The 21,145-nt window shown below is 40.8% G+C and overlaps 1 protein-coding gene across 3 annotated transcripts in view; it reads right to left on the bottom strand.

Moving 5' to 3' along the window:
* UBR2 (ubiquitin protein ligase E3 component n-recognin 2) overlaps positions 1-18,187 on the bottom strand; it is a 55,545-nt gene extending 37,358 nt beyond the window's left edge. The window contains exons 1-11 of one of the 3 annotated variants that reach the window (XR_014562728.1): positions 17,854-18,175; positions 12,542-12,801; positions 11,161-11,239; positions 8,543-8,656; positions 7,857-7,987; positions 6,826-6,964; positions 5,254-5,316; positions 3,944-4,064; positions 3,244-3,351; positions 1,955-2,043; positions 302-400 (exon numbers count right to left, since the gene is read on the bottom strand). Coding sequence is in view for 2 of the 3 variants with exons in the window: in XM_083733000.1 (XP_083589126.1) it covers positions 302-400; positions 1,955-2,043; positions 3,244-3,351; positions 3,944-4,064; positions 5,254-5,316; positions 6,826-6,964; positions 7,857-7,987; positions 8,543-8,656; positions 11,161-11,239; positions 12,542-12,801; positions 17,854-17,979 (1,329 nt within the window). In the remaining variant the exon portion in view is untranslated. Of the gene's footprint in view, positions 1-301; positions 401-469; positions 569-1,954; positions 2,044-3,243; positions 3,352-3,943; positions 4,065-5,253; positions 5,317-6,825; positions 6,965-7,856; positions 7,988-8,542; positions 8,657-11,160; positions 11,240-12,541; positions 12,802-17,853 lie in introns of all 3 variants that reach the window. The other 2 variants (XM_083733000.1, XM_083733001.1) reach the window with 2 other exon arrangements.
* Positions 18,188-21,145: the final 2,958 nt, after the last annotated feature.

The raw sequence follows: 21,145 nt of genomic DNA, 5'->3' as shown, positions 1-21,145 counted from the left end.
CCTCTGGGGACAGGAATTCAACTATGAAACTATTATGCTCTAGCTACTAATTTAACATAAATGAGTCTTGTGATCTAATACTATCACAGAAGTACTAGTAGGGAATCTCTTTCCCCTCCCCTCTGTTTTTTCCTCCATTGCCTATTTTGGACTGTAATCTCCTTGTGGGTAGAGATCTGTATTTTATCCATGAAACTATGCAAGACTGATTACCTGTGTATAAAACAATAACAAATTATTAATGTTAGATCTGAGTGGGAGTTGGGGCAAAGAGAGTTTCAGTCAGCATTTAAGTACTTACAAGTGAAGGCACTGTGAATATCTGTACCGAAAGGTCAGCAATTGAGTACTCTCTGTCGTGGTCATCTTTCACATAATCATTCTGCAATCGCTCATAATTCTATTAAAGAAGGAGGCAAAAAAGGCAAAGGGTGCCAACTATCAGTTTAAAAAAGGAACCACTACTCACCAGAGTAGGCACAGTGAAGAGCTGAACAGAGAGAGCAGTCACCGACACTGGCCGCTCGTGATCATCCTCCATAAAATCTCTCTGCAGCTGCCGATAATTCTAAACAACAAGGGGGAAATTCACCTCTAATCTGCACTGACCAGATGTTCTAACTAAATTTAAAGCTGGCGATGGGAAGATTTTGTACTAAAAACTGCATTTGTGCAGAAACAGTGCAAACAAACTTGCAGTATCATCACAATTTACCAGACCATTAATAAGCAGTTATAGCAACAGTTACTTGTGTCAAGCAAAAGGAAGTCAGTTAGAAGTCATCATAAGGAAATATTGGGTTTAGCCAGTATTTAGAGATCATATTTGGGAAGCAGGGCAATATATAAGAATAATTCTTATTTTTCAGATTACATGGTTGACTACTCCAAGTTATTCGAAAATGACGCTGACTTCATTGCACAACACAACAGCCCTCTTCAGACGATCTTTCAGGCTTCATAAACCACAGTTAGCTAGGAATGAGAGCTCCTCCCTCCCCCTGCCCAAGCCATTTGCCAGCTTCAGCACAATGATTCTGGCTTGTATTAAGCCAGAGCTCACCATTACGCCTGGTTTAACCTTGGTTAACAGCTTTTTTATTTGGATTGTTAGGCACATCCAGCAAAAGTGGTAACATGTGCCATCCAAATCACATAGGAATATACATTTCCACATTTAGGCTCTGATCCAAAGCTTCCACATTGACTTTAATATTGAGGCCAGCTTGGTGCACGCATCTAAACAATACATGCAGATCTGCCCAAACATCAAATCATCAGGCAGTCCTTTTTCATGCAGGAATACCATGTACAACCCAGAACTCCAAAAGGCATAAGGAGCCTTCGGCACCAGGTTGTTACTATTTAGTGCAGGCATGGCCAAACTTGGCCCTCCAGCTGTTTTGGGACTACAGTTCCCATCATCCCTGACCACTGGTCTTGTTAGCTAGGGATGATAGGAGTTGTAGTCCCAAAACAGCTGGAGGGCCAAGTTTGGCCATGCCTGATTTGTTGTAACATTCTATGTGTTCCACTATGTGATGCTGACCTTTAAAACCCTACACAGTCTCAGCGCAGTATACCTGAAGGAGCGTCTCCACCCCCATCGTTCAGCCCAGACACTGAGGTCCAGCTACAAGGGTCTTCTGGCAGTTCCCTCACTGCAAGAAGTGAGGTTACAGGGAACCAGGCAGAGGGCCTTCTCGGTAGTGGCGCCCACCCTGTGGAATGCCCTCCCGTCAGATGTCAAGGAAATAAACAACTATCTGACTTTTAGAAGACATCTGAAGGCAGCCCTGTTTAGGGAGGTTTTTAATGTTTGACGTGTTATTGTGCTTTTAATTTTCTGTTTGGAAACCCAGCCAGGTGGGCAGGGTATAAATAATAATAATAATTATACTTGAAAGGTCAGACTTTGCATTTTAAAGTATTTTTCATTAAGAAAGTTACTCACCCTTGCAAATCGGATAGCAAAGAGCTTCTTGTACTTCAAATCCATAAGTAGGCTGCTCATGAATAACTGATGGTACACACTTCTAGCTCCTGTTGTTGTTGTTGTTTAAAAAAAGAAAGATATATATCAATGTGGAGGACTATTATATGACAGCATCATCCAAATAACTTTAGAGCAATCATCAAGTTTTGACAATGTGCTGATGTAGAGACTGAAATAGTTAAATCATTTTGTTAAGTTGTCATGAAGATAAGGTGTCCTAACAACTTGAGTGGGGCTAACTCCCTATTAAGTGTGTTTAGGATTGCAGCCTTAAAAGAATTGTTTTACCAAAAAAGCAACTCCGGGGGCCTTCTGGTGGTTCCCTCACTGCGAGAAGTGAGGTTACAGGGAACCAAGCAGAGGGCCTTCTCAGTAGTGGCACCCGCCCTGTGGAATGCCCTCCCTTCAGATGTCAAGGAAATAAACAACTATCTGACTTTTAGAAGACATCTGAAGGCAGCCCTGTTTAGGGAAGCTTTTAAGGATTGATGTTTTATCTTGTTTTTAGATTCACGTAGGTAGCCGTGTTGGTCTGACGCAGTTGAAATATATAAAAAAATTAAAAAATTGTCCAGTAGCACCTTAGAGACCAACTAAGTTTATTCTTTGTATAAGCTTTCATGTGCATGCACACTTCTTCAGATATCAAGATAACAAGTTATCTTGTTTTTAATATTCTGTTGGGAGCCACCCAGAGTGGTTGGGGAAACCCAGCCAGATGGGCGGGATATAAATAATAAACAGTCATTCAGTCAGTCAGTCAGTCAATCAATTTGTTGTTGTTGTTATGCAGCAGCAGCATCTTACACCAGTCATGTGGGAAGGTGTCCAAAAGGGGGAAGCCTTGCACAGTAGAGCACAGGAAGCATAGCAAGACATAGCACAGCATTAAAAAGCACCCACAGTCTACAGCTCTGCTGCTCCAGAAATTCAGAGGTGTGGATGCTTGTATGGCTTAGATTGAGCTTGGCAGAGATCAATGCCTCATTACTTCTAGCCTTGCTTCTTATGATATCCTGAGCAGCACTTTCCTCTTGACGGTGCCTTCCACCAAGACTTCCACCAAGGAGTAAATGAAGATATATGAATTTTGTATCTGAGTACCTAACATCTGTGCCCATCCCTCTCATCAAAGCTGCTTTTTGCTTTGATTTATCTAGGCTGCTCTAGCAGTGTGAAAGAAGATGTGTTCCCAGCAACCAGACTGTGGTGCAGGTAGATTCTTAAAACAAGAAGGAATAGCCCACCTTTCCAGAGTTTAGAATCGGATAGCATTAGTTTATCCACAAGAGAAGAGTTTTCTCCTTCTGGTCCCTCCTGTAAGCCAACTTGACACAATATTCTTCGAAGGCCATCTAATTAAGGAGAAACAGTAATACGTGAACCAAAAGGATTAACTGGTTTGCTTTAATCATCCGTTTTGTGCATAAAACTCAGTTCTACGTAAGACATTTAAATCCCCAACATGCACATTCTTAAAATAGAAGGCATTCATCTTTATTTTGAATTTACTACAGATATGCATGATCTTGCAGAATAGGCTGTCTCCAACATAGAAAGCTTAAGTGATGTAAGAAGAGAATCATTTTTAGAAAGCAGACAAGTGGGACCTGAAATTGCTCAGGGATAAGGATGATTTGCAGTCAAGAAATAGCATGGGAGAAATATAAAACTCTCCCTACTTCAGGTGCCCTTGTGGCTCATTTTAGGAAAGGAAAATAATGTTGGGAGATTCTTTCAGGGACTTCCCACATCACAAGTAGCTTCGTCCTCATGCTTTAAGTAAACTGGACCAATAAGCCTGAACAAATATATTTTTGTTATGTTTGTACCATGTCCACAAGACCATGTCAGTCTATCATTCTGTCCCTAGAAAGAGGAATTTTCTGCTTTTCAATCATGACTTTTCTCTTTCAGCTATATCATAAGTGTGTCAAATTTCAGTACCTGAATATCCAATAATATTGCCAAGCCAAGTTAGAAGCTTCAAACCAAAACTCTGATGGGCAACGATAGATGAATGCATAACTTGAACCTTCAGCGGCTTAGTCTGGCGACTGGTACTTCTCTTAAGGAAAGGAAAAAGGGCAGGGAAAAGAGAGGCCATTAACAGGTTTTTCCCCAAACGCAGCACTTTTCAGGTTTATACAGTTAAGACATAGAACAATCCCAGGCAACTGGATTTTCATGGTTTTTACAAGCTTTCCCAATATCTAGTACTATATGTTTACATTTTGTAATGCAAGAATGGTAAAACTTGAATTCTGTTTCTAATACTCAAGGCAAACAGCCTTAGGAATAATTGAAATTAGTCCATTACCACATGTAGGTTCAACTTCCCTTACCCTTTCTGGCTCTGACAGATATGACTACAGAAAAAGGGCTTCCAACTATCTGTAACTGCAGATGGAGAGCACATCACTTGTCTGAGAGGCATGGGGAGACCATGAGTTCAAGGCTTCTTTCCCAACAACAGATTTCAGTCCTCAATCCCATCATGCAATTAAATGACACAGTCAAGGCCAAAAGTTCCAAGTATCTATTCACCACAATGCAGGTCCCAGTCTAGTTTGGACATTGTGCATGTAATTCAGTGATGATTTCAGAGAAACATTATGGCTATGCTCTTTTGAATACACAATTTTTGATCCAGTAGATGTATCTGCTGAACTTTGCTTCTTAGCATGAGTCATACAGGTTGGACCGGGGGTTTCTTCAATAGACCCCCAGAATCTTAGGGAAGGCTTGAGCTGAAAATATACATTTTCCCTTTCAATCCTATGCATCTTTACTCACAAACAGTATAGCAATTTGGAGGAAAACATCAGCACTTTGAACTTTGCCTGGAAATAAGACTGGGAGCCAATTCAACACTTTAAGCACTTGTGAGCTGTCATCCCAATACCCAATATCCACTTAACAGTCCAGCAATTATACTCTGAATTATATTTAGTTCCCAGTCTTCAAAGGCAACTCCATGGACAATACATTGCAGTAATCTAATCTGAAGGTTACCACAATTTTAAAGTAGAATGTGCCAATTTTTAGTTTTTGAAGAATGATAGAACCATCAGGCAAGTGACTTACAAGGCATGCTGCCACTTCCATCAGACACATTTAATATTTCCTTAACATTCTTAAAATGTCACATGCAGTTTTAAAATGTTAATGGGCAGATATGCTATAACAGTGAATTGATTATAATGAAGTAAGGATATATACCATTCAGTTAAGGGAAATGAAGCAATGTCACTTACCACTATCACTGATTTGGCTTGGTCACAGTACTGAAAGTCTCCATAGCGAACTGACCTGCGTCCCTGTTAAACAGTTACATGGCTATTAACAGCTAATTAAAGATATAACTAAAACTTTAAATAATATGTTTTAATTGCACGTTGAAGTCACCTATGTTTCTCACCCTTGAATTTGACTGCTTGAATTAAATCAACCCTATACTAACAATGACTTCTGCTAAATAGCACATATTAACACAACTAACACATAAATTAAAATGTTATATGTTCAGTTTAAGTAAGCAGTATGTATATATGCTTCACATATGTTTATCATGTAAGTTGCATTTATTGCTTATATAGCAAATGTCACCTATGAAAAAGCAAACAAAACTATTAAATTCCACAGCAATTCTGAAAGACGCACAATCTTGTGATAAATATATACCTTAAATTATGTTTTGAGCTGGGATTTATTTAAACAAACAAACAAACAAAAGGTTTTTTAAGAGAGAGAGAGAAACATATGCGTATGATATCACATCATTCTGGGTGGTTAAGGCTAACCAGGGCTATAGGCAGGCAAATCCTGCCCCTGAATTAGACTGAGGCCCATTTTGGTTTTAGTTGAGTTTCATGCGTTAAATACTTATGCTAAATTACACCCCAGGAAAGGCTTCCATAACTGGAAGGGGGAGAGAGGAGGTTTTCATTGGAGCCAAGAGCCTCTGTGAATGCAGGGACATATTTAAGATACAACCATAGGGTGTGTTTTCCCCCAACCTTCAAGAAAAACCGATTAAGCCATCTTACATGCAGTCTGATTATTGCATGAGAGGGAAATGGTTGAATAACCCTTAAGAAAGAGTTTATTAATCCAAAACACACTGGTGAGCAATAAACTCACTGATTTTTGTGCATAATTTTGAGATTTGCTCTTTTTTGTGTCTTGTGCTAGTGCTTTCCCTCTGGCCAGTCTTTTTTTTTTTTCATATTTCAGTAGCAGCCGCACACCCTCCATTATGAATTTTCAGCCTCAGAGTGAGAATGTTGCTTGTAAAATATTCAGTGTTACAAAGATTGGAGAGAGCCTCACTTCGTTTTTACAGGTTTTGCCTCTATGTTACATTAGAAAAGACTGGCTAAAATATATTTTCTTGGTGGATGGTGTAAGAAGAGAGGAGGTTTTCTCAAATTTTAAAAAGTGCTTTCCCAGAGACTCACTGTGAAGTTAACTTGCTAAAGCATTGCCAAAGAATCTCAGGCTGGGAAGGCATCCAGGAAGGAAGTGTCCCAACTTTCACAGCATGATTTGCAAAATGGAGGTGGGGGAGCAAAACTGTATGTTATCAAGTATGCAGCTGCCAAGAGGGCCAATTGCAGCAAGTATAATCAAGGAATGAACTAATGAACTATGCTCCAGTGTTGCTTTGGAAATTGCCTAGCTCCTTCTATTCCTCCAAATAAGGTAAATGGTTGATCAGCTAGCAGGAAGGAAATATGGAAGGAAGTACAGGACTAAATCATCTTAAAATGACCAAGCTTAATCATTTTTATCCAATATTTCAATGGCAGTCTAAAGAGCTTACTTACATCTCTGTCTACAGTTGTTGCGAAACCAATGGCTTCCTTTTGTGTGCAATTGACAGCTTTTTGAAGAGTGTAAATAACCTGTTCGTATGTGTGGACTTCATCATTAAAAAGCATGCAGAAGTAAGTATCCGTCTTCTCACTGTAAAGACAGTATTACGAATAAGGAATAGAATTAATTTAAATCAATCAAGGTCTTTTCTCTGGCATTTCAATACTTCTATTTACTGGAATCTCTATTAAGGAAACATACTGAATCAGCAATAGGAAGACGGAGGGCTCTTGTGATTAATTTTACTACCGGGCCTTGCATGAGTGGAAAACTACTTCTGCTTGTACATGAGAGCCTTGCCAAATTCCTCTAATTTCCCAATCCCACTGACCCTCTGTGGACCATCCCGCAGGGACTACCAAGCTTCAGGAGCAACTTGGGGAGGGGCAGAGGGAGTTGTAGTGAGGAACAGGGGGAGTTCTGTTTTATGTTCTCTGGATCCAAGTTATTATATTATCCTGCGGGATATGCTGGATCCTATCACTATTTTCAATGACATCAACTTACTATAGCAGTGCCAAATTGCATTAGATACTATTGGCAAGAAGCATTATTCTACAAAAAAAACCCCAACCACTAATTTCTTTGGTAAATAAAGGAGGAGAGGGAGAGAGAACAGACTTTTCAATAAGAAAAAAATCAATATAATTCTTTAGAGAAGTGTATTAAAAACATTTCCCTTTTAGCCTCAAGGAACAGCTATTTTAAGCATGTTTAGTTAAAGCTATGCCCCACTGAGCGAAATAGCATTTACTCTCAAGTAAGATATATCCACTGAGTGCAATCCATAGAAAACTGATCACACTGAAGACCCGCTGAAACTGATGTGATGTAAATGTGTGTCAGACTTATTTCAACGGGACTAAACCATTGGCAACTCTTTTTAGGCGGCACACAATGTCATTTATGAATTAAGATGCAGCTAACATTTTTCCATTAAGAACTATGCCAGTCTTGGAAGTTCAACAGCAATTTTACTTACACTGTCTCTAAACCAGGTGGTAAATCGTTTTCTTTTTCCCATGTTAAAATATCGACAGCATACTGAAACATGATAGCAAAAATATTGTAAACTTTTGCTATCATATCTTCTGTCAAATGCACAAGAGGATCCTAAAATGAAAAAAGGAGGAAAGTGTTAACATCAAGGTAATAATTTCTAAAGTTTCCCCTACAGCTAAAAGAAGCTTAATACATCCAAGTTAATTATTTGAAAATTCTTATACCCTAGTCCAGGCATAGGCAAACTTGGTCCTCCAGGTGTTTTGGGACTACAACTCCCATCATCCTTAGCTAACAGGACCAGTGGTCAGGGATGATGGGAATTTAATCTCAAAACATCTGGAGGGCCGAGTTTGCCTATGCTTGCCCTAGTCTATGAGATCTGGCTGCTAGAAAGACTAGAAAAATCATTTTAGTGTTAAAAGCTCCTGAAGTGAAGAACAAGATACTTAAATACAGAAAACATAATAAAGCACACCTGACTGAAATAACAATCTTGATGCATTCCCTCCTGCTTTGTACAAGAGGAAGCAAAGATGTCATGTGGGTGGCGTGGCTGGGCCTAGAGTTAGGCCAGAGAGTGGGCTCTCAAATTTTGCTCTCTGTCCAAACCGGAGTTACCTGAGCAACAGCACAAAATAATTTTCAAAACCTGTGTATCCTTACCTCCTCTTCTTCTGTTTCTGAAGTGTTATGTTCATGCTTCTGGCAGTATGGACCTTCTTTCCAAGCTTCAGTATCGCCACAGTCACAGAAACCTCCTCCACCAGATGTTGTCATCTACAGCATTATTTTAAAATAAATATGAACAAGAAAGCATGCTTCATAAATGAAAACAAGGCTGGTAAACTTTCTATCCAAAACTGATTGGCAATCTGGGACACAGTGAAAAGGACCTGAGAGACAATATAGAGATTCGTGGTGGTTTTTCAATCCTTGTGATGTTAAGTTAAATGGCTGCTTTAAATTTTGTATAACAAATCCTATACTCAATGGAGCAGAGACTACAGGAATGTGCTTTGGGCTCACCACCAGAATAAGGCTCCATCTTCCAGTAATAGCCCTGACAGCTGGCTGCTCCCAGTGCCAAAGGATCAGCAAGTCTTATGAAAGGGCAGAGGAGAAGGAAAGTCATTATTACCTTTCAAACTAAGGGTAAATCAATGATATGAGCTATAGCAAGCAGAATTCTCCTTGCTTTTAGAGCTAAGCAGGGCGTATTCTCCAGGTCTGTCCTGCCTGCTTTTTTATGAACAAGGATTCAATAGATTCGGTTCCAGCTCAAGCCTCTACTCGTGATAAAATGCCTACAGGAGGAGATCCTACTATTGTACTAAAATACGAGGTCATACAGACAAATCAGCAGACATGATCTTAGAATCATACATTATAGGAAATATTGTATAGAATGAAAGAACAAGAGTCACTTGAGTCTATTGCATGACTCACTTAAACCAGTTCCAATTTTAGGTTAGATTATGGAAAATACTGACTGGTTGGCCTTAGTTAGTTCTGCTAACTTACATACTTCAAGAAATGCACTTCCCAAATAAATTACAGAAAGTTTCCCCCTGCTCCAGCAAGTGAATTAGGCGATAACAAGATAAGGACTATCTTATCCTATTCTTCTTCAGTTAGCAGCTATTCTAATGAGACAGTGCATCTGGCTGTTAACCAGAAGGTTGGTAGTTCAAGCCCACCCAGGGTCGGCTGTGGGCAGGATTCCTGCATTGCAGCAAGTTGGACTAGATGACCCTTGGGATCCCTTCCAACGCCGATTCTATGAGTCTATAATCTATGTTAAGCAATCAGAGCAAAAACAGGTCCAACTTAAAGATAAGGCCAGGGGAATGGAGAGTGAAGCCTTTCCCTTACTTTAAGCAATTTATTATGTTTAACATGTGAACTTGTATGAAGCATATTATGGGGTGGCAGTGTAGAGAAACAAAATCTGAAAGGGGTAAAATGCCTGACGAAAGCTATGGGATTAATTTCAGGTTCAAAGTAAATAAAAATAATTCAACCTATAGTATACAAAGACTGAGCTACATAACTTCAGACTATCAGTGGTGTGGTGTTTTAAGGACTTGTTTTGTTTCATAGATATTTTTTTTTACCTCATTTGACTTTGTGTAAGCTGCCCTGGGGCATGGGCAAAGGGCATAAACCATCCTTAGAAAAACAAACTGGATAACATAAATAACGTATCTGCATTGTTGTGCCATCAAAACTGGATTATCAAAGCTGATTAGTAGGAATTAACATTTGCAGACCCCTGATAATTTCTGTAAAGGGGAAAGAAATCCAAAAGTTGGGCCGGGGAGACTGAAGATCAACAAACCACCAAATCCAGAGCCCTACTGGGCACATGGCCTCAGGCTGAGAGAGAGAGAAGCACCATATTACCTGTCCCATTTCTGTTTTTTCAAAAATGATTTATCTCCTATTGTTTCCAATAGGAAGGAACATGAGCCGGCTCCTGGGTTGTCATATTAATTCCCTCTGCTTTTTGGGGTGTGTGCGCGCGTGTGTGTGGAAGGGGTGTCAAGGGAGTGGGAACACTGACCCATCTCTGTAGCATCTACTGGTTTCAGAGCTCAAAGTTGGTAAGATAGGGCTGTAGAGGTTCCTGTGACAGCTTGGAGGGGGGCAAACTAGGTCAGATCTCCCATGAGTTTGGACCACTGCCTCCACCCTCACAGGGGGAACGGAAACATCCTATGGTCCCTTCGATGCCCTGTCTGGGACCATAGGATTGCAGCCAAAATACCTATCTATTTGTTAATTTCAGCCTTTAGTGCATCATATGTTCAGTGATAAAGGGATATACTCAAGATGCTGTTTTCTTCTTTTAAAATAACAGTGCTGAGTTATTTGTGAGCAATAAGGCAGCTGCTGTGTCATAACTGGTTGACGCATTCATTTATTGTCTGTGATTACTCTTATTAAGCCTTTCTACCTACACTTACACCTATAATCTAAGGATATGAACTTCAAAGTCAAACTTTTAGTTTCTGAAAGCCGCAACATTTAATGTTACTCAAAGTACTGATCTGTGTGAAAACACCAGGGCTGCCTAGGCAAGTGGGAGTACTTCCTACATACTGAATTTCATAGCTTTTGTAATGCTACTTTTGCATTGGGGAGCGGGGGAAGAGAGAGGGAGGAGAGGAAAAGGCAACAGGGGGGGAAAGTGTGATAAAATATACACTCATTTGATTTGACCAAGTCACAAATTTGATTCTGAATGAGACATCACTAAAATGACATATAGGCTTACTAACCCTGTATCGATGCTCTCTGTGAACACTTCCCAGGAAACATTCCATGCAAAGCACGCAAGTTGGATCAACTGCACAATCTCTGACAAAAAAAGAGAGTAGAAAAACATGTTAATAAAAGGGCCAACTACACAATGTTTAGGATGAACTTCTATACATATTTAACTAACTAAAAACAAGCTCCACTGAATTCAATTCACTGAGAAGATCTGTATAGGATTGAACTGTCAACTGCTTGAGAAAAAGCCTGTAATGTATATTGGACACAACCTAGGACCTTCTATGCAGATGGAAATATTATATTATGTTGTTGTTGTATATCGCCCTATACCCGTGGTGAAAAGTCATGTTTCTGCATGTGGGTGCGTCTTTCTGATTGCTTTTTTAAAACTACAGAAATTAGGATTAAATTTTAAAATGGTGCTCATTATGGGTGGCTTAGAGGAGAACTGCTATAACAGTGTGTGATTGGGAGGAGAGGGGAGATTGTTCCTTCTGACAAGCTGAAATGTTTGCACTGATGGAACAACTCCCATAGTGCTATGTTGAAGTCCCCCCACAGTAGACCCATTCAAATTAATGGCCCCAACTTAGTTGTGTTCATTAATTTATATGAATCTACTCTTCAGTAAAAATTAGTTGAACACAACCCTATATTTCTCTGGGGAGGCTGACAAGTTGCTAAATCTGGAAGTTCTGTATGTATGTTGGGACCCAAGCCTACACATTTATGTGAGAGGGAGAGAGGGGAAATAGTGTTCAAGTATGGACAACCCACCACAACTCCTGCAATCCTGACACCCAATTTTCAGAAAGAGCTGCTGAAATTCCAAAGATTCATGACACTTGAAACTATGAGGACTAAAGCTATGGAGAAACAAAAACTGCAGTTCAAAACCACTACCTGCCCAGAAAGCAAAGAATTAAAAAGTACTAAATGGCAGCCACAAATAACCCAAACAGGTTGGGTTTTTGCTGTTCTTTGGAACAAGAGATCAGATATAACAAGGGTATCATATTGTGCCCTCGTGAGTATGTAGCCTGATCTAGTTGGGACCTAACGGAAAAAGGGGAGGAGGCGTTTGTTGCCAAAATCCTACATCCAGTTACAACCTCCCACACCACCTTCCACGCAGCCCCAACTGTCTGCAGCATGTAGCTGCCTTTCTTCAACTTTAACTGGTATGCCAACTACAACAGCTCCTGGGCAGGGAACCTGCTTTCACTGGATTTACTGGATTGCTTTTATTGTAAACTGCCCTCAATTTTTTAATGAGTGGTGGTATTAAAAATGTTTTAAATAAATAAATAAGGAAATAAAGCTCAAATCATTCAACTGTTAAGGGGCTTGACAGTTTAAAAGAAGTGACTAGTGACTAGTTACCTGCAAGAGTATGTAGGCTCGCCAACTTTAAACACCCGGCCACAAAGATGCGAAGGTTTGTTGGATTGCTCGAGTTTCTGAAAGCCAAATGCAGGGTCTTCACCGCATAGGTACCATTCCATTGGTCCCAGCAAAACCTGTTGCGCAAGCAAATCTTCGCTTTGTGGGGCTGGATTAGGACCCCTACAGTAAATTTTGGGTACATAGTAGGCAAGGTGCTTGTATATTTCTTTCGGAAGATCAGGTGTTTGCAGCCATTTCTATAAGGGGGAAAAAGTTAATACACATTAGCACTGCCTCCCAAAGTTCTTTGCTCTCCTGCCTCTGTCACATGATAAGAGGCAATACCCAACCCATTCAGGTCATCAGCAAACATCTCAAACTAAAAAATATTTCATAGCTTTCCAGCTTATTTCTTTATGAAAATACTACAGTGGTGGTAGAACTTTCCTATGTAGTATAACATCTCTACAACTATCAATATAAAATTCAGTCAATTTTAACGTCTACAGTCCAGAGAGATGCTTTGAGCATATTCATGACCAATCAGTTGTCAACTTTTTTCCTTTTAAAAGCTGCAAGTTTCAAAGTAGTTTACCATGTGGCAATGCGTACACAGAGATGTACAATAACTACATGTCTAAAGTCAAACTGCACAACTAGCTGGAGGACCCTTTGAAAAGTGGCTGCTGCCTCAAAATTGGTAGTTTCAAAAACCTTTCAAAGAAAGGTGCAACTACATACAAATAAACCCATAAACCTTCGTAAACAACCTCATTTTGGATAAGAGCGCTGCCCAGGAAAAAAACCTGCATTTGGCAACAGCCACAAGAAGTCAATGAAGTTCTTTTTGTCGCACAGTTTCATAATCTGTAGTATTAATCCTGTTTACTCTAAAAGTTTTACTGCTTTTAAAGTTTTCTTCAATGGAATTCTGCTGATGGTGTTACATTTAGTATGGGGGTGGAGTGGAAAAGAGCCAAGGTGAAGGAATGGAAGCCTTTGAAAGATTTTTTTTTAAAGTGTTAATCAGAAGACATGGCTTCAAAGCCCATTTGCTTTTCTTTTAAAACTACAGTCATTAAAAAACAAAGAATAAGCAAGTGGGTTTTCAAGGCATGCCAGGAACACAAAGTGATTCAACTTCAGTATGCCTGGCCTGAAGTAACCTCACTTGCCACGCTTGACATTTATGCTGTGCCTGCATGAGAAAAAAATATGTTAGGTGGCACCGCACAACTGTGCTCAACCTGAAATAGCGGAGGAGGTTCAAGGGACTATTCCCCAAGAAGCAACCATACCAATGCAGGAAGGATCCAGCTTTCTTCTGACAGAAATGTATGAAAGTTATTCTGAAAGCTCTTCCCGATTAGTGCAGGTATTTTTCAGCGGTAAAGGAATGAAATAATTTGGTACACCCACCATTAACAAAGAGAGCGTAAGAATTGTTTTGCTGGATCAAGACAAAATCCAGCTAGTCTAGCATCTCTTTCTTAACAGAAACCATCCAAATTCTTCTCAAACTTCACAAGCCCAGGGCACAAAGGTGATGGGCAATTCCTATTACTTTCAATCTGGAATTGCCAAACATTATACAGAGTGAACCTTGCCATTTCCAAAATGTAACCTAATATTTAGACATGCTGGTAGCAAAACTAGCTTCTTCTTTGGGGCTCATTTTTGGCAATGGAAGGGGGTAGGACTCATCCTTTTTATTGTAATGCTGGATGAGCATTTCAGGAATTTTATACTGTATGTCATTTTAAACATTCTGGTTTCTATTTGATTTTATCTATTTGTATTTTATCTAGCTTTGAGACTTTTTTTGCATAAAGCGACTAACAAATATAATAATAAAAAACATGGGTTTTCACAGCTCCATCCAATACTTCAGTTATTTTCTGGAAATATTTTGACTTGATAACCTATTCAGAATGCAGAACCCAGTTCTGGCCAGGGAGGGCAAGGTATAATTTTTTTAATATTATATTATTATTATTATTATTATTATTATTATTATTATTATGCATAAAGTACACAAATTAATTATAAGGGGGGAAACTCTAGCTTGGAAAGCTTGATACGTCTATCAGATCATCTGATGTATTTACTGATGAAGTTGTATAGCACTTTTAAGTAAACTCAAAGCAGAAGCCAAGGAATTGCCATATAATTTGTATAAATGTGCTTGTGGATAGGTCAGTCTGGAATGATACAAAATTATCAACTTTTGCATGTAAATTATTTTAGCCAGAATTAAAGAGTCTGAATTAAACAATTTGAATCATGGCTTTCATCTAATATAGTGCCAAGTAACAGCACAAGTTAATCTTGGTTACTTAGTGCTAAACTGAATCCAAGTCAATGTCTTCTTCGTAGAACCTTGTCCACTTTCTAATTTCTCTTAGTGGAAAAACTAACATAAAAGTACAACTAAAAACGCAACAGTGCAATTATTGTTAACCTTCGATACCCAACAGTGTTAATCACCTTCAAGAACTTCAACTTCCATTGATTTTAGATTTTTTAAAAACAATCACTTTGATTATGAAACAACCTTAAATGAAGTAGATTTAAAGTATCATTTACAGTAAATACACAGAATATGTAAATAAGGTTGTCAATGTCATTAATGGTTAAAAGTGCTATTTTTGTCATCACTAATCAGTGGGCTGAAAACATGTGAACCACATATTGCTTTTACAACAGCAGCAAATTATCTATAAACAAATGTACCAATTTGTTGTTACTATTTATTTCAAAAGGATTACTGCCATAATAATGTTTATCTATGATATTTAAACATACTGTACCTGCAAAAATCCTATAACCATGCTTACAGATTCAAATATGATACTTTTTACACATAGATAAAATACTTGTATTTTTAAGTGCAAATAATTTATAATTTCAAATAAAAATTAAAGCCACATTGTAATTATATTCTTTCTAGGTTTTAATTCTATGTACAGTATACTCAGAGAACATTTAATCATAATAAACTAGTCACATAAAATATATATTTTTAAAAGATATAAAGCATTTAATTTTAACAATTCCATAAGCATAGTTTGTGATAACATTAGAAAAGTTAAACATAACTTAATATTAGACGTCTTTGGTGACTACACAGGAGTGTCTTGGCTACAAGTTTGCCTTCTACTGTACAAGATATACTTTACTTTGTTTTAAAAATAGGGTGCAAGATACAAAAGATAAGAACATTGTTTGTTCACAGAAAAAGAAAAGGCAACTGTAAGTTACCACAAGTTCCCTACAAAAATTCAAATCTCCACAGGAGAAAAAGAGAGCTTCACATACAAACAAGATTCAATTTTCTATACCAATCTATTAAATAATTAAAAACTTTTATTTAACTTGTTACTGATAGCTACTATGAGGACTATAAAAGACTCCATATTGCTAAAAGCCCCACAATGGGCAACACATTCCAATTACACAATTCTATGTGTCAATCCTGCAAACGGTTGTGGGTATGGGAAGAACCAAATCTGCAAGCACTAGATTCAAAATGTCTAAATATAAAGATTATCAATTACACAGGATGCTACTGAGCTCAATTGTGAATTTATTGAGCTTAACAAGAGAGTACTATGAGAAGGTATCAAGACGTCAACAAAAAAAGCTAAAATTCAGTCCTGGGAGGAAGGTTTTTTACTTGGTAACAGAAGTCAGGAGCTCAGTTATAAAATTATAAGTATTAACATGTTATAAGAGAATTCTGGTCATATGAGGTGCTAAAATGAACAGGCTGTTAGAACATTTTTTACTTGTGACATCTAATTCATCTTATATTTTACGAAACACACAAAAGGAACACAATGATGTCAAAACTTAACTCCATATCCATCTATAGAAAGCTACACCATGACACTCCATCAAACTATACATTCTCCAACCTTTCAGGGAACCGCAAATTGTTACTAGGCTGCTCATGTATTACTGGAGTGTTAAAAGTTTTAAAGTCTGGCAACTTATTTGACTGGAAGGGATTGTTCTCTGCTTCCCAGAGCTGCTCATATGAACTAAAAGATGGGTCAGATGAACAATTTCAGAGCTATTTAAAAACAACAACATGAGTTCTGTTTAAGGGGCAACTAGAAAGAATATTCCCCAAAGAGTTAGAAGTGACCTGCCCTTAAGACTCTTCAATTATACCCTCAGCAACGCTACAGGCACAGAGGCTTGTGACGAAGTGGTTTAGATGGGAGAACACCTGCCATTTCCCATGATGACTTTAAACTTAGAGACGAGGAGGGAAAGTGCGAAGCCACCGAATATGCAATATTTTAATGTCAACCACCATAGCCTATTTATGACTGGTACCAGAAGCTCTGTTTACAAATTAAATACAAGTCGAAGAGATCAATCCCAAAATTTATTGCAGGAAGGAATCCATTCCCAATAGCCTTGGAGAAGAAAAAGCAGCCCCCAAAAAATAAAAATAAAAAAGGAGCGCACTTCAGATCGCAGTTTGGTTTAACCCCGCTGACTTGTGCTCCCTCGAATCAAGTCCGTAACTTACCACGGACTCGTTTGTCTATTAAGTCGGGGACAGCATGCAGCCGATCCTGCTTACAGAGGGGTCACCGCTCTTGCCCCCTTTCGCCACGACAACCTGGCAGGGTCTTTCACACGACCCTTTCCCCCTGACCCAGAAGACCCGCCGCTTTGCTCTTTGGAGCAGCACAGAGGCATCAAGGGGGGAAAAATCAACCCCAGGGCTCTCTCGATGCATACTCGGTAGTAGCACTGCGGCACAACTCCTTGCCTAACTTCGCAGACCATTTTTATTGGTTTGGGAAACTTGCTTTTCCCTTCCCTCCCCCCTCTCCGTTTCTCCGACGCCAAGCAGCGAAGACCCTCCCGCCTTCCCCGATAGGCAATAAAGCCTTTTGTCACGCGCAAAACCCCCTTTCTTTTTTTGCTCGCCGAGCTTTTGTCTTCTCAACTCCCTTCTTCTTTTGCGTGTCAACATGCGTGTCCGCTTCACTGGACGTAGCTCCCCACCCCCCATCACTGGGGAGCGAGTGTCTGCCCACCCCCCAAAAACTCTAGCCTCCCCCCCCAAAAAAACCCCACCCCACCCTCTCCGACCCCTCGCCTCTTTCTCCGCCCGCAGCCCCGAGCATCACCTCATAGCCTCCCTCCTCCTATTCTCGTCCCAACCCACACACCTGTCAGCCTTGCCGGGCCTCATAATGCCCGGGTCGGACGCCCACCCCCGGGTCGGCCGGCCAAGCGCCTCGGTCTCCCCTCCCTCGGCGTCCCTTCCCCCCGAGGCCTCTCACCAGGGCAGTCTCCTCAGCGGAGCACTCCAGCAAGCTCCTGTCAATAGCCGGGACCTCCGTCTCCCGGTCCGCCGCCATCTTCTCTCCTCCCGCGCTGCTGCTCCTCCTCCTCCCCCTCCTCCTCATCCGCCTCCTCCGTCGCCAAGTCAGTGGCACCCGGAACCGGGCCCGGCCGGCCGGCCTGACCTGTAGTACCTGCCTGCCAGCCTGCCTGCCAGGAGAACCCGCTTCCGTTCCGAAGCCAACCCCGCCTCTCCCCAGGCGGCCCGGGCCCTGCTCTGCCTTCCCTTCCCGGGCGGAAGGGACGCCATTTCAGGGTCCCGCGAGGCATCCTGGGAGTTGTAGTTCTGAAGCAGAGGGGCGGAGGGGGGAGTCCTTCCCCACCTGCTGTGATCCGCCGAGCCTGTTTGATGTGGGCGCAGCTGCCCAGCTTGCCATTGGCTAGTAAACAAGGAAGGCGGCTTAATTTGGCTTAATTTGTGCAAAGCTTACGCTTCCCAAGGGCTTTGTTGGCTCAGCCCGAGCGTGACTAGTAGTAAATATTTGAGCATGCCATGGAGCATGTACAGAGTGGGTTTGAGCGCTCTTTAGCGTGCACATCGCTGGGATTTCAGCGCGGTGCATGGAAGGTACCGCAGCGGAATTTGCTCGTCTAGATAAAAATAGGATTATTAAAACTATCCATTCATCCCGCGTTAGTACTGTACTTCTTTTTGTTTCCAATATTTATCTGCTAGCTTGAACACAGACAACTATAAATGAAGCTCCAGTCATTTTGCAAGACTTAGCTTGTATCACACCCTTAAGCTTACCCAGTTTGGTATTTCTAGTAATTATAAAATAAAATAAAAATATTTAAAACGTAATGGATGAGAACGGGAGAGGCTTGTTTAACACTTTGTCCTGTAGGGAGCAGCAGTGTACCAATATGTATGTTTTTTATGTGTGCGTGCATTACATATACACAGCACACTAAAAGTTTTAGTCTCTTAAACCGTGTGCATATGCATGCACAATATATTAATACCGGAGGCAATTTAAACTTGCAATGACTGATAGAGATATCTGTCTTTTGTAAAGAAAGAAAAGACAAATGTCTCGGACAGTCTGATACATTTTTTATTTCTGTCAGAAAAGTCTAAAGGTCTGTTTCTAAGCACAACGTTGGAACAACCTCACCGGAATCAATGGGGTGTCTATTGATTGATTTACTAAAACATTTCTATCCTGCCTTTCTGTTGAATGGCTAACAATATACCTTAAGAAAAAATCAATAAACAATAAAGGAACACACACACAGCTATCAGAATAACAAATGGAGACAGCCAAACAAATCAGTAAGAACAGCACATTCCTTTCTGTACCCCAGGCCAGCTCTACCATTAGGCAGAGTGAGAAAGCCAGCTCAGATAGCTGATTTTGTGTGCCACAAAAGGGCAGTAAATTGCTGCAATTTACCTTCCTCTTATGGCACTCAAAATCAACTGAGTTGCATTATTGTTTTATTTTAACTGACGGGGCAGAGGTGCTTGTGGGATTTCAAATATCTATATGGTATGGAAGTATGTATACTACAGAAGCTAATGTGGGCAGGGCAGGCTTTGAAATTATTCTCTAGAAGGAGAATGAACTATAAATAGACCCACTGGTGCCAACTATAGGGGGCCCTGAGGGGCCAGGTGTAGCACCCACAAAAATGTTGTGGGTGCCCGGCACTTGCACTGTGGGGTCTCCAACACGAATTCTGGGGCCTCACAAAACCCCGGAAGTTGCATCGAAGGCCTCACAGGTAACTTCCAAGGCCTTGTGAGGCCTCTGACTCGACTTCTGGGGCTCCCAGGCGCTGCTGTGGCACGGGCAACATAACATAACATCATGACATCACGGTGCGATGTGATGTCATGATGTCATGTTATGTTATGCATTCCACTGTGCACCCATAATGTGGGGCCCAAGTCAGCACCCCTGAATAGGCCTCCTATCGAGCCTTTTGGGTGCTCAAGGAAGTGCCCCCTCCTGACATACCCTTTTTTTGGACTATTTAGAATGTGTACCTTTATTTTCCTACATCATAAACCTTAGCGCCTGCCGTCTGGAACGCCCTCCCATCAGATGTCAAGGAAATAAACAACTATCTGACTTTTAGAAGACATCTGAAGGCAGCCGTGTATCCAGAAATTTTCCGTGTGTGGTGTTTTGCAATTTTTTGTGCTGTAAGTTCCCAGAGTGGCTGGGCACAATTTTTATTTTTTGGACAAAGTGTGTAAGAATAAATGACCCTTCCTGTGCGGGGGTGGGGGAAAACCCCCTGAAAACTTCTCTTTATGCCATAGATTCTGCACTGTAGAGAACCAGTGGTGGGAAAACGGACAGCAAAGAAAATTGCTTGTGTTTTACCTATTGTGTACAGCATGGACAGGAAACCTGTGGCCCTCCAGGTGTTGTTGGACTACAACTCCCAGCATCCCTGACCAATGGCTATACTGGTTGTGTCAATAGCAACATCTGGAAGGCCAAAGGTTCCCCATTCTTGATTAACAGAATGCCTGTCTGGGCCACTGACGGAAAACTTTGTATTGTTAACTACCTCACCCAGCCAACTCACGAAGAGGGTGTCCCACTCTCAGTAATGCAGTAGCTTGCTGCGCTAATGCAATGCCCGCCTAGTCTTTCAAAAGGAAGGAGTGCAGGGGGCAAGTCGCTCTTTGATTGAATGATTTATGCATAACTTTGATCTCTCATGTAGTTGCTGGTCCTTGCAATCTGTGACTGCCTTATGTGCCACTCTAACCTGAAAATTAGGGACACAGGTGGCGCTGTGGGTTAAACCACAGAGCCTAGGACTTGCCTATCAGAAGGTCGGCAGTTCGAATCCCTGAGACGGTGTGAGCTCCTGTTGCTCGGTCCCAGCTCCTGCCAACCTAGCAGTTCGAAAGCATGTTAAAGTGCAAGTAGATAAATAGGTACCACTCCAGCGGGAAGGTAAACGGCGTTTCCGTGCACTGCTCTGGTTCGCCAGAATCGGCTTAGTCATGCTGGCCACATGACCCGGAAGCTGTACGCCAGCTCCCTCGGCCAATAAAGCGAGATGAGTGCCGCAACCCCAGAGTTGGTCACGACTGGACCTAATGGTCAGGGGTCCCTTTACCTTTAACCTGAAAATAAAAGCCTTTGGCAAAACCTGTTTTGAGTTCCAGTTCCTCATTGTAATGGGAGGAGCCCCATGCATACTTGGCAGTTAGCACAGGCACTTGCTGAACAATATAGAGGTGCTTTCTCATGACTTTTGCTT

This window comes from Podarcis gaigeae (assembly GCF_964106915.1).
Source record: "Podarcis gaigeae genome assembly, chromosome: 3".
NCBI classification, from domain to species: Eukaryota; Metazoa; Chordata; class Lepidosauria; order Squamata; family Lacertidae; genus Podarcis; species Podarcis gaigeae.
Note: the sequence above shows the minus strand (reverse complement) of the source record. Positions and strands in the feature narration are given on the sequence as shown.